The sequence below is a fragment of the Spermophilus citellus genome (assembly GCF_964194105.1).
Source record: "Spermophilus citellus genome assembly, chromosome: 6".
Classification (NCBI taxonomy): domain Eukaryota; kingdom Metazoa; phylum Chordata; class Mammalia; order Rodentia; family Sciuridae; genus Spermophilus; species Spermophilus citellus.
The window spans coordinates 156,034,332-156,050,374 of record NC_138187.1 but is presented as its reverse complement, the minus strand read 5'-3'; the positions used below and the strand labels follow the sequence as shown (position 1 = coordinate 156,050,374).

At 50.8% G+C, this 16,043-nt stretch overlaps 1 protein-coding gene across 1 annotated transcript in view; it reads left to right on the top strand.

Moving 5' to 3' along the window:
• Window positions 1-15,615, top strand: part of BRINP2 (BMP/retinoic acid inducible neural specific 2) — a gene marked incomplete at its 3' end in the record, with an annotated part of 94,757 nt that extends 79,142 nt beyond the window's left edge. Inside the window, exons 5-8 of the mRNA XM_081300322.1 lie at window positions 8,278-8,383; window positions 11,184-11,420; window positions 12,764-12,986; window positions 14,499-15,615. Coding sequence (XP_081156448.1) covers window positions 8,278-8,383; window positions 11,184-11,420; window positions 12,764-12,986; window positions 14,499-15,615 — 1,683 coding nt within the window. The remainder of the gene's footprint in view (window positions 1-8,277; window positions 8,384-11,183; window positions 11,421-12,763; window positions 12,987-14,498) is intronic.
• Window positions 15,616-16,043: the final 428 nt, after the last annotated feature.

The window sequence follows — 16,043 nt, the reverse complement described above, 5'->3', positions numbered from 1 at the left end:
TAGGGCCCAGTGTCAGGACGGTCAGCTGACTGGGTCAACGTGGTAGACTTATGGGTAGCACGAAAGGCCTACGTGAGATTCTTGCCTGCGTTAGCTCTTCATCGCTGTGATCCAAACACCCAAGTTAGAGGAGGAAAAGAACAACTTAGAGGAGGAATAGTTTAAATTGGCCCATGGTTTCAGAGGTTTAGTCCATGACTCCATTGCTCTGGGCCCAAGGTGAGGCAGAACATCATGGAAGGTCGTGATGGAGGAAAGCCACTCAGCTCACGACAGCCAGGAAGCAGGGGAGCAGGGGTGAGGGTGCAGGGAAGAGTCACCCTCCCAAGGCTGCCCCCAGTGACCTCCTCCTCCAGCCATCCCCCACCTGCCTGTGGTGGCCACCAAGACAGTCCATTCCAACCAGGGAGGGACTGACAGAGCCAATCCCTGGTCTCTGAATATTTCTGCATTTCCTCGTACAACAATGTCATCACGAGACCAGCCAACATAGTTGTGAGTTTTATCAGCTCCCTTAGAAAACAGTTTGTGTACAGGCAGGCAAAGAATAGAAGGAGAGTTGGATCTAACCAGGATACGAGTACCTACAAGATCCAAGGGAAAGGAGGCTGGGATGTTGAGAGGGTGTGCCAAGGAGTGACTATAGTGCCGGACGAAGGGACCTAGGTCGGGCAAGGAGGGGAAGGAGGTCAACGAGGGATGGTGATAGTGAAAAGTTGGTCAGGTCCAAAGACTGAACATCTAAGTAGCCTCAACCATGTGTGAGAGGGAAGGGACTAGAGAAAGTATGATTGTGTGATACGTAATCCTGAAATTACAAGTGGAAATTACAGGTTCTGGAGCACAGATGGGTAAGATGGGGCCCAGGCCAGGTCAGGAGGCAAGGTTAGGTGGCCAGGGATCTGAGAGGCCAGATATTAAAGGATCATCTATGTGGATGCAGAAGTCAATAGGAATGATACAGGCGGGCGCTGGTAAGAACAAAGGTGATTTTAATATTAAAAATCCTCAAGGATTGAGGGAGGGTAGTGAGAGAAACCAGGAGGGATGGGGGGTGACATTGCCTGACAGTTCTGCCTTCGAAGGAGCCAAAGATGCCTATACCAAAGAAAGAGAAGTAGAAATCAGAGTGGGGGAGACACCTCGGTTTCATGCCCAGGAGTGTGAGGGAGAGACAAGAGAGCCACCACGAGAGAAGGCTGTGGGGACACCCCCCACCCCACCGGGCAGCTAGGCTGTGGTTCAATTAAAAAGAAAGGAAAAAAGAAATGAAGCCGACTCTCAAGAAGTGGTGGGATTAAGGGTTCTGTTGAGGACCTACCATGAACTACAAATTCACTGAAGAGAAGGGATGAGATTAGCAGGGATGCTGTGTCTGGGAGATGAGGGTGACTTTCACTAACCGAGGATGTAGGACTCTGTGGAAGCCCCTCTCCCCTCTTCAGTGCTGTGGTGGGTTCTGTCAAGGTTGGAGAAGAACTGGGAAATTCTGACTAGGAATTGAAAGGTAGGCCTTGGATCCACAGCACAAGGGTCTCATTAATGTCCCTTCCTGTCCTTTGGCTTGACCGACTGTCTACTGTCCTTAGTGACCTTATTTCCCCCTGTCCCTAACTTGGACTCGTTGCTCTCCCTACAGTCTCTCCCTTGCCTGTGTCTCCTTCTCCTTTGCACCCCCTCAACCCAGGACCTCTCAGCTCTGTCATTCTGTCCTTTAACTAGTCTTCTGTCTCCGTTCCCAGCTGTTCCCTGACTCACTCTCTGCGCTGTGACGGTGAGTGAGTCATCCCATCATCTCGTCCCTTGCCTCAGAGACAACTCTGGCTGCACACAGGCCAGACCTGACCTCTGAACCTGAGCCAGGTGGCAGAGCGCTGGGACGGACAGGACCTCGGCTCCCACCTGCTCGCGGTGGCTTTATCACCCAACTTCCTCATCCTAAAATGGTCGACTAATTAGAACAATTTCAACCCAGAAGAAGTTCTGGGCTATTGATTAAGAAAATGTAAGGACAGCACCAACCATGAGCGCAGCTTGAAAGGGGCTGATCCCTCTTCTTCTTAGCAGACCTGAAGGACCACTGAAGACCTATCCCCGCTGTCTTTCTAGTTCCATCTCTAAACAGTCCCTTTATCCTCGCTCTCTGGCCTCCACTCTGCGCCCATCCCCATCTAGGAACCCACTTCCACCTAAATGCCAGTCTGTATTAAAATGCTCCTTGCTTTCATGTCACCTCCCGGCCACTTGCTTCTTGCCATATTGCAATGTTTGTCTGTCCACCTGAGGGGCTCTTCCTTGCCCTTCTTTGCTCAGCTCGGGAAGGTAACTCTCAGCGAAGCTTTTCCTGACTCCCAAGGTCGCTGATGCTCCTCTGTCTCTCTCACAGGGCTTGTCATCTGAACTGTAATTGCTAGCTAAAGTGATTATTTCCACCTGAGATTCTCAGGTCCTCGTGAGAGAGATTGAGTCCTGTTCAGCTCTGATTCCCTGTAAGAGTGCAGAGCTTGCCGCATTATGGGTAATGAGTAGACCATTCATTGCCAAATGAGGAATGGATGAAGAGAGTCCCTAGACCTGGAGTTCCCTAGGGCTGTGCAAAAGCATGTGAGTGTGTTTAGTGGAAAGAGGAAGCTACTCAAGGTGCCACTAGTACCAAGATGGTTTATTAAGAGGACTTTGGTGAAGACTATCCCAGATCTCCAAGGACACGAACTCCAACCCAGGCATCTGGGCTCGTGAAGGATGGTCCTGCTCCCAGCTTGCTCCCTCTGTTTCCTTTCGGAACACGTGTCTCCATCTCACCTCCCCTTCCACTCTCACCTCCCCTGCCTCCCCTTCCTACTTCTCTTGTCTGAGAGTCACCATCTGTTGATTCCAGAACTTTCTGTGCCTCCGTGGTTTCTTCATGTAGCTTTGCCTTACAGCAGCACTGATGCTGGCCCTGGCTGCACATCACCTTTCTGATTCACTCATCATCCAGTGCCACCAGGGCAGGGACACTTCTTGTTCATTCATATGTCACCCCTCTGAGAAGGTGCTTGATAATCACCTAGGATCTCAATATTGTAAATATCTGCAATCGCCCTTGGATTTTTCTTTCTCAGTGGTACAATTCTCAATTCTCTTGAGAAAAAAATGTGGTCCAGAGTCCACAGTACAGAAAGTGGGGCTTCAGAGTCTCCACCGTGCCCACCTCTTCAGTAAAGCCGTGGTGGTGGAGTGGACGGCAGGTAGGCGTTGAAAACCACATTTATCATAAAGCCTGTGGATTCACAGCTCATAAAACCACGAGCAAACAAGGCTGATGTCACGCCCTCTCCTACCTCCACCCTCCAAGTCTCAGTAGTTACAGATCCACTTGGAAAGGGACAGTACCCTGGCCACATCCGCAGCACATCCTCACTAGCTCACGTCTTTTCTGAGTGCTGTGGCACCTGCCACCTCCCTCCCCTTACCGAACGTGCCTTAGTGATGGTTGATCTGGCTGCCAAGAGTCATTACTCTGGACGGGGTGGGTGGGGTGAGAGAGAGGGCTCTGCTCATGAGAAGTCCTCCAGGGTATCTGCCTGGTTTTGTTTCTCTAAGCAAATGTGCACTTACCTTTTACTCTCTCTTAGCAACTTCTTTGCACTAATGTGGAGAAAGAGGTGCCCTGCTCCTGCCTGTTTACCTAACACCTTCCTCTGGGACCCCACTGAACATTGCTGTTGGTAGCAAGGTTTACCCTCATCAGCACACGCTTCTGTTATAGGTTTTGTCACCTTGCAGTTCAGTAGTTCACATGCGGCTCTCTCCCTCCCACACCCATGACAGTACATCTTGGAGCCCCAGGACTCTGTGTCATGCACAGGGCCCTCAGCCCCTTGATGGGGTCTGGCGTGTGAAAAGATGCTCAGTGGCAGCTACAGGGCAGGCTGCAGGTTAGTGGGAAACAAACTTCCTGAGGTGCAGAGGGTCGGGTTTGGACTCTTGAGCCTCGACGTTTACTATTTCTATGACCTTGAGGAGTCATTGAACTCTATTTCGCTCCTCTATGACCCTAGTGGCCAGCTGTTTACACTCAGATAATCTACCCAGCATTTATACTCAGAAAATACGGCTGCACTGGTTTTAAAAACACGGAAGCACTTCCATATACTTTAACCCCCTGTGTGCCACCCTAACAGCCTGGGCCCGCCCCGGGATCTCCAGGCCTCCTTTTCACAGCAAAAAAAGGGCAAATGCACCCCAGGAGGTCTGCAGGCCTCCCTTCTGGGTGGTCCATGCACTCCTGTCCTGCCTCATGGGTACAGCAGTGACTGTCACCTCTGACTCTGCCAGTGTTGGAGTGACACCAAACGATATAGTCCACATGCAAACACCTCGCAAACTGTAAAGGGCTGTACACATATGTGTCCTCTCTGTAATTCCCTGGGAGGGATCAGCCATAAGGAAGGAGAGAACCTTTTCCTTAGAGCTCTGTTTAGTCAAAGGGTATGGAAGGATTTGGTGGGGACATTATGAGATGCTCATGAGCTAACTGAAGAGAACATACAAAAGTTCATCTGGACTCCTGGCTGGTCAAAGGGAGCAGGTCCTCACCTTTAAAATGACTTGTGGGACTTCCTGCCGCAGCAGCCTGGGCTTCTCTTTGCCTCAGCTGGGCGCTCAGGTCCAGCCCCAGGGCTCACAAGTAGAAGCCCATTTACTGCGCAGGGCACATTGCAGGTGTCCCCCCGGATAGGACAGAGCAGTCTGGGGGTGAGAACAGTGGGCTCTCGGAGTGAGGGTTGGCATGATCTGGTATTTGTGGGAAATCGGATGTGCTAATGAACCCGAGATCCATCAGAGCTCTCTGGAAGCTGGATGGTCTCTGTCAACAGACCAATTAGCACACAATCATCTTCCCTTTCTGAGGCTCTCTTTGAACATGGTTCCTGAGAGAACTGCACTTCCCTTGCCTCTCTGGGCCTCTTTATAGTCTGCCAGAGCTCCCTGCCTTCTCTGAGGAGAAAACTCTAGGATTCTCTTGACGGACCCTTCAGAAGCTCTGTGGCTTTCACCACACTGGGGACGACGTGAGGAGGGGGCTTCGCAGCTCTTCTGTTTACTCAGTCAATGCTGGGCAGTACCTGCCAGGGAACCTTGGCCAGTTCCCTCCCTTCTTCCCATCCCCTTACTTTCCTAGGGAGGAGAGAGATGGTCTTAGAGAACGGCACAAAAAGAGCTAAGTCATTAGGATTTCCTGAAACCTGACCAAGCCGTCCCCACCCGTGGAGCTCTGGCTCTGATGCTCCCCGACATCAGGAGATGAGTGCGAGGGTCAGGGTGAGGTCTCTTCCTCCTCCCCATCCACTTACCAAAGGGGAGCTACACACACCCTCGTAGTGACCTGCCTGATTGTCTTCTTGTGGAATCAAACTTGCGGAATCATGTCAGGGCCAGTTCCAGATGGTGAACAACATGGCAGAGGGGAGCAGATGGACCCTGGGTGCGGAAAGGAGTGGGGTAAGGGGGGGGGGACGAGAACCTTCCTATTGTGGCTGTCCTCTGGCCTGTCCCCCTCCTGGCATCACATCTGACCTTTACATAGGGCTTGTCAGCTCCCTCCCTGCCTAGACCTGGTTGGTGAGTGATCAGTTCTGGAGTGGGTGGGTGGGAAAGCCGAAACAAAACTTAGTGACATTTTGGTGACCAGCTTACTTGGAGGCGGAGACAGGCCAGTCTCCCCAATACCACACCCACCATCGTACCCCTGCTGTCCAGCCCACCCTATCCCAGGAAGGACAGGCTTCCCCAGAGTCGCTAGGCTACCTCTTGGCCATAGCTCTTCTTGTAGGAACTCTTACTCCATATAGAAAGAGAAGACTTGGCTTTGGAGTGAGTCAGGCTTCGTCCTCCCAGTCCAGTGTGACTACCAGCTACTCACCCAGTAAGAAATATTGAGACCCCATGCTGTGGAGGGAAGCAGGTCCACACGGGAGACCCCAAACACGCTTCCACTTATCTAAGCTTTTTACAGGCAATGACTTGGTCTTACTCATCTATGGTTTCTTGATATTCCGTAAACATTTGTTAAATAAACAAATAAGTGAATGGAAGAATGAAAGAATAAGTCAAATGAATTGTAGCCCTGCTGGTGTGCAGCTGTATGACCTTGGGTGCATTGTTTAACTCGTCTGGGTCTTGGTTTCCTGATCTGTAATACAAGGATACAGATCCTGACTTCACGTCAATACAATTTATTTTCCCCATGTCAACATGCTGAGGAGCCGGCAGATCACGATATACGTTGGATGGGCTGGTCTGTTTAGAATACTTGTTTTTTAGAGAGGGATGGCATCTTAAGTGGTTTCAGCCCACTTTACTTTCTGCAGCCCTTTGACCTGCTTTCTCAGGAGACAAAAAGGTATTGAGCTGGAGTCAGAGGCTCAAAAGTTAAAATCCTCACTAGCCCTATGGTCTCGGGAGCTGCAATTCTCTGAACCTCCGTCTCCTCTCTGGAGATCTGTCCCTGTGAGCTCCTGCGAAGGTTCAGTGGAATGGAAGACTGCAGACAGGCCGCCTGTGCTCCTGTCCTGGTCTGGGTCCTGCTCCTCATCCACGGGTCTTGCTTCCTCTCAGGCGCTGTCTGTGCTGCCCCTTGGTCTGGATCTGGAGTCACCTTTCTTTCTTCTCTCCCTCTCTCTCCCCTCCCCTGGCTGCTTGTCTTTCCAGAACCATGTACCGCTCCCCCTCTCCATAAAGCCTTCTCGGCCTGCTGGAAGCTCCAAGGATCTCTCCTGTCTCTCTCCTGCTGTAGTTTTAGTCAGTGTAGGGCTGCTTCTCCCTCAGCTACTCCGTCCCATGGGCATTTTTAAAGTGCAAGCAAAGCCCGCTCTGGGATGTGCCTGCGGGTTGGCATGCCCCAGGGTGACCAGCAGGGTGCTACACCTGTGCTATGCACTTTTGAGCCTAGGTGCTGTAGATCTCTTTGCCTCATCTGTCCCCTCCCTTCCTGCCCACTTTCTACTTATCCTTAGGAACCAGCTCAGACGGAATTTCCTCGGCCACTTCCTGTTTTCCCTCTGTGCAGAGCTATACGTTCCTCACGGCTCCTTCTGACACATTCTTCTGCCACAACTTGGATTCTGTCAGTCACTCATATAAGTAGCCCCCACCCTCAGGACTCATTGTGTAACGTGTACATCTTTGTGTCCACCTGGCAAAGCCTAGAACACGTTCCTCTTACGTTCTCTGAGTCATTGAGTACCTACTGTATGCCAGGCACCGAACTAGCTGCTGTCAACCACATGGTAAGAAAAATAATATGAGCTCATCTCTGTGGAGGTCATAGTATGTGGGGCCCAGACATGAACCAGCCCCTCCCAGAAAAGGAGCTGAAACGGCAGCTCACGCAGCAGCCAAACAGAGGTGCCTGGAGCTCCAAGAGGAGGTCCGAGGTGTCAGGGTGCACTTCCTTGAAGAACTCCAGCGAGGTACTCCATGAATGTGTGATGAATTGGGTGGAACTGAACAGTGGCTGCTCAATAAATACTCGTTGATTGGTTGATTGATTGTTGGCAAAGACTTCAGGGATCCTGAGAAGAAAGGGCCTTGGGTCCCCATCATTCTTATTACATAATTATTTTAGTGCATTTAAAGCTCCCCATTTTTCATCTGATACTTTAAACATCAGGGAAAACTGATGGGCCAACTTTATAATATTTTAAAATGACTCTATGGTGTTTTGCAATATTACATGGCTATAAGAGTTTATGTATATTTAATACACTTATTAAAATATGCAGCAAGCCCATGGCTGATTTTCTCTAAGGACATCTCGGTGTTGAGGTGGGACTTAAATGTTTAATACTACTAATAATACTCATATCTCATATTTCTCCAGTGCTTTCCATTCTCGGGATCCCTAAAGCCTGTGAGCCCCAATCAGGTGGCTGCAGCTGGGCTCCGCAGCAGGCTCACAGGGACCACATCTGGCCCCCACCTTCCTCTGGGGGAGAATAAGGGGTGACTCTGACTTACGGGTCACACCTCTTCTCTGGCTTCCTCAGCCCCCATTGCATTTCCTCTTCCCCAACACAGATTCCCTTTAGCTGCCTCTGGAAGGCTTCTCCTTAATGTGACACCGGGCCACCAGCTATACCTCAGAGACACTCCCTGTCTCCGGACAAGGAAGCAAAGTGACTGTGTTCCTTTGGTTGGACAAGGACAGGATGGGAGTCTCGATTGGATGACTGGAGAAGGAGAAGCTCCCTCCTGTTTCCTCAATCCGTATCCTGCCCCTTCCTTCTCTAGGTCACAGAGACCAGGACCGGGCCTCTGGGTTGCAGCAACTATGACAATCTGGACTCGGTCAGCTCTGTCCTGGTGCAGAGCCCAGAGAACAAAGTGCAGTTACTAGGTAAGCAGCTCTGTGACGGTTTTCGTACTGCTTACACCTGGTGGGAAACCCGGATCTCCAAAGAACTAGGAAAGGTCCTGCCTTCCCATTCGGTGAGGACCTTCTTGCAACAAGAACTGCCACAAATTCTGGGACCTATATTTAATAACTTTCCATCATTCCTTTGAGAAGACTCCCGATGCCCTCCACTGAAGACCCACTGATCCCACCACTTACACCTAGATCCTCCCATCTCATATTCCTCCTCAAAATCCCTGACACCATCCTAGAAGGAATGGTACTTCCACCCTTAGAAGCCTTGACCTAGTTCAGTGATCTGCTTTGTTACTCTGAAAGTCTCTCTGCTTTATCCTAAAGACTTGCAGAGGCATAACTGGTCTTTGCAGAGTCATTAGGAGGTCACCACCTTTAGCTCAAGTAAGAGATCTACAAACTTTGGGACCACTGGTTACTGCGACAGTGACCTGGGCATGGCTCCTGCTTTCTGTTATTAGTTTGTGGTCTTCCAAGGAGCTTCAAAGTCAGGAGGAGAGTTTGAGAGGAACTGGAGCCTTTTGACTGGAGACAGAAGGAGAACTGGGAAAGAAAAAGGCAAGGGAACCATGCTAGGCCTGAGGGCTGGAGATAAGGGGAGGCCACACTCCCTGCCCTCTGTTCCCCAGGCATCTAACGGGAAGAGCTATGCAAACTGAGTCAGGAAGAAAAGCTCATTTTTCTTAAGACCTAACTGAATTGGACTCTGTTTAAGATATTATTGTCTCAGCATTACAAAATCAATAGCCCTCACCCAGGATCTACGATTACAAATTCCAGGCAACCTGAGCCAGATGCGACCCAGTAATGCTTTAGGAATCCAGAAATATACAATAAAGAAGAGTAAAACGCGATTTTATTTAGGGCTACCTAATACAATTAGCATCTCTCCTCCCCGTCCCTGCCGGGGCTGGGTGTGTGTCTGGAAATTAGTGATGAGTAAAGTTCAAAAAGTCTAGTGGTTCATTTGGAATCGTTAATGCCATTGAATTTTATAGCTATCACTCACGCAGACGTTGCTCGGGGCACTTATTTTATAGCAATGGGAAATGAGAACATGCTAAGGAGGAGGAGGGTCCTGGGGGTGGAAGGAGAGGGTGTGTGGGGACGATGTTGTAGTGACTTGATGTCACAGAGTCAGGAAAGGACTTCAGGAGCAGTTCTGAATAGGAAGCAGACCTCAAGCAAGAAGAACAACAAATGTCCACTGTGGCTGACAATTTTAAGTTATAGTTTGAGATCTGCCAAGGCTGGGATAAACATTTTAGACAGTGTGATTTACTGCCAAGGTCAAGGTCAAGGTCAAGGGTGTGAAAATAGAGCTAGCATACTTTTGAGATAAAAGGAGCCCTTATATTCAGAAGTCCCCCAATCCCCCACTCTCCTGGCATAAGGTCCCACAGGGTTCCTACTGCGGGAGCTTCCTGCAGATCTGACTTTGACCATGGCCCAGGCTGCATCCCAAGGCACAACCATCCTTCATTCTCCATTGGTAGGCTTCCAACAGCTACCCTGTCTGTGGCTTGAAGCCAACCACGAGTATGTTCTGCTGCTGGTAAATTGACATCCATCATAGATGGGTGAAAACACTGAAGCTTGGAGAAATGTAGTGTTCAATAGACAAGATTAGAGGAAGCCAGTTGGAAGAGATCTGAGAGCCATTCAGATCTATCAGACCTGACTGATCTGGGGGCACTGACCACCATCCTGTTTCCAAGTTTGCTTAAGAGTTCAATTAGGATGGGGAAGTCATTCCCAAGTGCGTGATATGGTGGGACAAGGACAGAGTCTGCCACCAAGAAAATTCTACCAGTTCTGTGACTTGGGAAGGCCATTGTCTTTGGGCTTGAATCCCTTATCTATAAAAACCATATAGTATAGGGACTGGGGATACAGTTCAGTTGGTAGAGTGCTCATTTAGTATTCACAAGACCCTGGGTTCAATCCCCAACACCACACAAAACAAAAACAAATAAACAAACAAAAAACAGTATAGCTGGGTGCAGGGGTGTGCACCTGTCATGTCAGCTACTCGGGAGGCTGAAGTAGGAGGATCACAAATTTGAGGCCAGCCTGGGCAACTCAGTGAGGCCTTATCTCAAAATAAAAAAAAATAAATAAATAAAAAGGAATGGGCTGGTAGAGTGGAATGCCCCTGTGCTCAATTTCTAATACATTACTGAAATAAATAAAAACTGCAGTATGATGATCATGAGTGTTACTAGCAATCACACATAGAAGGTACTGGCATACGTGATGAAGTTCACTGGCCACTGTTTCTAACCAGGGCAGCCTCCTTAGTCATCAGGGCTGGGATGGGACACCCAGGAGAGTCAGATCCAGGAATGCCCTAGCAGCCTACTGCAACCTCAGTTAAGCTAGAAACAGGATGGCTGCCAGAGGCAGCGCCAACCCTTCAAGCCTCGACTCCTCCCCCATGAAAGCTGTAACATCTTCCTGTTTTCCATTCTAGAAATGCTGATACGTAGCCAACAAGCTTGTTCTTGCAATAGGCACAGTCTCAATTTGGCTGGTGTGAGGGGTCAAGTTAACTGTTGGGCTTTGGTGCTCCTTGTCCACATTTTCAGTTCACTGGGGCAGGGATACCCCTCTCTCCCAAACGGCATAGTGGGATCAGGCCCAGGAGGGACCATTCTTGAGCCCAGGACTCACAAGTCAGCAGAACTCCAGCTCAGGTTCCTGCAGATCGGGGAAACTGAGTCCCCCTGATTCTGCCCAGTGATTTCTGGACACACCCCTTCCCCAGGCCTGCAGGTGCTGCTGCCCGAGTACCTGCGTGAGCGTTTTGTAGCTGCGGCCCTGAGCTACATCACGTGCAGCTCTGAGGGGGAGCTGGTCTGCAAGGAGAGTGACTGCTGGTGCAAGTGCAGCCCCACTTTCCCAGAATGCAACTGTCCGGATGCAGATATCCAGGCCATGGAGGACAGCTTGCTGCAGATCCAGGACGCCTGGGCCACTCACAACCGGCAGTTTGAGGAGTCAGGTGAGCGGCCGGCTGGCCCAGAATCTCTCCCTGCCAAAGAGGGGCTGACTGTGAAGTGCAATGGCAAGAACACGGTGGGTTTGGTTTGGAACCCAACTCGGTCACTATCTCCATGGCTTTAAGCAGGTAGAATCAGAACCCAGAGTCTCAGAAGCTTGAGTTTTTCTTTATGTAAGTAGATATAATCCCTACCCAAGAAGTATGTTTTAAAGACTTAACAAGCTATGATAAATATCACCGAGGACAGAGCTTGTGGGTCTTGTTTGCTACTGATCCTGCAGTTCCTAGAACAGAGCCTACACATAAGGGGCACAAGAAATACTTGCTGAATAAACCCAGGGTGTAGACTGGCTCCAGGTGGCACCCGTGGAAGCTGGTGGTTGCTTGTTGTGTTATAACTGATATCAATGTCACCTGGATTCTAAGGAATGGGTTTTGCATCTTTACCTTATTATTGACCAGCTTGAAGACCATGGGTTGGCTGGATGCCCCTTCTCATGCTCCAGTTTCCCCGTCTGTGAAAGAGTGAGGTGGTATGAATCACCTGAGGGAAGTAGCTAAGAAGAATACCACAGCACGTAGCCCATGCTTTGGGCAACGATGGTGGGCTATATTCCAGAACATCATTTCAGGCCTTCACCCCTGGGAGTTACTCTCAGGAGTATATGAGAGTGTCAGGCCCCCACCAGGGAACCTGATGGTTACAGGCATCAAGTAAAAGCAGAGCCGAGGAGAGAGACCTGAGCATGAGTTCAGAAACACCGTGTGCCAGAGAGCTCTGAGGAGGGCGCAGGTAGGAGCAGGGAACCCGAGCCCCAAAGCACAGGGCTTCCAGATGAGCCACAGGAAAGAATGGCCATCTGACCAACAGGCAGAGAGAAGGGTGTGCAAGGAGAGCCTGTTGGCAGGGACTGAAAGATCTCCAAGATTTCTGAGTCGAGCCCGGCACTGTCCTTGGCCTGCCTGTGGCACGCTCCCCGCGTCCATCAGGACGTCCCCATTTTATTGAAGATCAGCCTGAGATGGTACTGCGGATACTCACAGGAAGGTGTAAAGGGGGAAAGAGATGCAGCCCCAGGCCATGACCAAGAGCAGGACCTCTGGCCCTCCAGGTGGTGGCAGAGATCTGTTTTGAAATTCAGAAAGGGGTAGGAAGGATTGAAAACTCCTGAAGCCATGTTTTGTGGTGTGTTAATTGTTTATCAGTAAAGCTATAATTAGCAAAATGGCAAAAGAACCCAGGACATGGACGTGAGCCTCCTTCTTCATGCACTGACCCTCAGGGGATCTCCCAGCCCTCGGCACAGCCGGGCCTCCGTCAGCTCCTGTTTTCTCACCCACAGAAGAGTTCCAGGCCCTGCTGAAAAGGCTGCCCGATGACCGGTTCCTGAACTCCACAGCCATCTCCCAGTTCTGGGCCATGGACACTGGCCTCCAGCACCGCTACCAGCAGCTGGGAGGCAGCTTGAAAGTGCTGTTCAAGAAGACCCATCGGATCGTCCGCCGCCTCTTCAACCTCTGCAAGCGCTGCCACCGGCAGCCTCGCTTCCGCCTTCCCAAGGAGAGGTGAGCACCCTGGGCCTGGAGCCAGAGCGCAGTGCCCCCTGCAATAGCCCACAAAGACAGGAAGGACCCGTGTCCAGCAGGGAAGGTCAGAGAGTGAGACACACACAGCCATTTGATTCCCATGATCATGACCTTCTCACAAGGGCAGTTCCCAATGGTGAGTCGGGTCTGAAGTGAAAGAGAAAGAGACTAATTTTACTTGTATCTAAATTATAGTAGATTCAAATACTGTTCTAATAGTACTCTCATTTCTCACTCATTTCCATTTTAACCAGTCTTTTAAGAAAGAGAGGGGTGGAGTTAAAGCTCATACACCAAATGCATCTGATAAAAAAGACACGTTGGGTTGTCCAAACAATGGGCTGCCTTGGTCACAGGAACAAGGAATTCCAAGTCCCAGGCCCTCCAAGACACAGCGGACCATGTTGTCACCGCATCCATCACCTACCCATCCATTCCATCATTCAAAGGCTCTTATTAACTTCATATTCCGTGGCCGACTATTTAGCTGCAGGGGATATTATTGAGTAGGAAAGATTTAACAAATACACAGAAACATAAAAAAATTGTAACTATGTGGCAGCCACTTGTATTCTCTGTGGCAGAACATAAATCAAAGGGATGGTCTCCAAGAGGCACAGACCAGAGAGGGAAGACTTCTTGGAGAAGGGCGTGTTGGGCAGATTGAGCAGGAAGAGATAGAGACCGTCTGGTTCACACAGGGGAGACAGCGTTCTAGAGGGGGAGCCCGGCTACAGCAGTCCAGGGGTTGGGCTCTACCTGAAGCACACAGGTGAGTGGAGAGGACGGGTCAGCAGGATTTTTGAGAGGGTTCATTTGTTTTCGACAACTAAGCACAAATGGCTCCCACCTACCAGAAACAATCTTGATCTCTGAGAAGATGCTGGTCACTCACACAGTGCCCTGGTCTCCCTGGGTTTGCAGGAAGGAAGTGGTCTAGAAGCCAGGAGACAACCACAAACACAATGATTTTGGACACTGAGAATGACCATAGGTTGAATGAAAGCAAGGTTGGTTCCTTCGAATAGGATGTCAGGAAAGACCTCTCTGAGGACGTAGCAGAACTTCAGGAGAGTCAGTCATAGGAAATTCCCAGTCCTGGAGAAGAGTGAGTGCAGCCGAGCAGAGAGAAAGGAGAGAACTCTTGAAGTGGGGATGAAGCCGGCAAGGAATTGTTGGAGTATTGGAGCGTCTTCTAATGTAGAAGACTGAAAACCAAAATTGGATACTAAAGATGCCGGAGATCTTCCATTTTTGAAAAAAAGAATGAGACTCTCGTATGGCTGCTCATAGTCTGGTGTCAGATATTTCTGGGCTGATCCATCAGATGCAGCTCTTGGCTTTACTCAGTGGGTCCAGAGGGGAGCAGCAGGGTGCCCACCGCTCAGAGAACTTGGGGTGTTGTCTTCATGAGAAGCTCCTGCTCTGAGGGATGTTGGTGGTGTGAAGCTTCTTTTGACTCTGGCTTCATTTTTCTCTCTCCTCCCCAAGGTCCTTGTCCTACTGGTGGAACCGAGTCCAGTCCCTCCTCTACTGTGGAGAAAGCACCCTCCCTGGCACCTTCCTGGAACAGAGCCACAGCTGCACCTGCCCCTATGACCAATCTTCCTGCCAGGGCCCCATCCCCTGTGCCTTGGGTGAAGGGCCCGCCTGTGCCCGCTGCGCTCCAGACAACAGCACACGCTGTGGGAGCTGCAACCCCGGCTACGTGCTGGCCCAGGGGCTGTGCCGGCCAGAGGTGGCCGAGTCCCTGGAGAACTTTCTTGGGCTGGAGACGGACCTGCAGGACCTGGAGCTGAAGTACCTGCTGCAGAAGCGGGACAGCCGCATCGAGGTCCACTCCATCTTCATCAGCAACGACATGCGTCTGGGCAGCTGGTTCGACCCTTCGTGGAGGAAGCGCATGCTGCTCACTCTGAAGAGCAACAAGTATAAGCCTGGGCTAGTGCACGTGATGTTGGCCTTGTCCTTGCAGATCTGCCTCACCAAGAACAGCACCCTGGAGCCTGTCATGGCCATCTACGTCAACCCCTTTGGGGGCAGCCACTCTGAGAGCTGGTTCATGCCCGTGAATGAGGGCAACTTCCCCGATTGGGAAAGGACTAACGTGGATGCAGCTGCCCAGTGCCAAAACTGGACTATCACCTTGGGGAACAGGTGGAAGACCTTCTTTGAGACAGTCCATGTTTACCTGCGGAGCCGAATCAAGTCCCTAGATGACAGCTCCAATGAGACAATCTACTATGAGCCGCTAGAGATGACGGACCCCTCGAAGAATTTGGGCTACATGAAAATCAATACTTTGCAGGTCTTTGGCTACAGCCTGCCCTTTGACCCAGATGCCATCCGGGACTTGATCCTCCAGTTGGACTACCCATACACTCAAGGTTCCCAGGACTCTGCGCTCTTGCAGCTGATTGAGCTCAGGGACCGGGTGAACCAGCTTTCCCCACCTGGCAAAGTCCGGCTCGACCTTTTCTCCTGCCTGCTCCGGCATCGGCTCAAGCTGGCCAACAATGAGGTGGGCAGGATCCAGTCCTCCCTGAGGGCTTTCAATTCAAAGCTGCCAAATCCTGTGGAGTATGAGACGGGCAAACTCTGTAGCTAACTGGGAGGGATCTCCTCCAGTGCCGGGCAGGGAGAGGATCCCCAAATCCAGGGTGCAGAGAGAATCCAAGCCCCTGCCTTAGTGCCAACACCCAGGACCTGGGACCCTGAAGCTGGGGTTAAGCAGGCCAGAGAGAAACGGCCTCTGCACCTGTGCACAGATGCGCGCGCCCTTGAGCTCGTGCGCGTGCACACACACGCACACACACACTCACACTCACACACCCTCACTGGGAGGCTGCAGCTCAGTGGCCTGGAACCTGCAGCCGGTGCTTTCTCAGATGAATGCAGTTGGAGGAGAGGAGCCAAAGAGGTGGAGAAGAGCCAGCCCGATCATGCAACCAACAGAAACCCTTCAAGTGATTCTTGTCACTCGGGAAAGCCAGAGGGGACAAAAATGGGTGGGGAGGGAGTTCTTCCTCCCCTCTG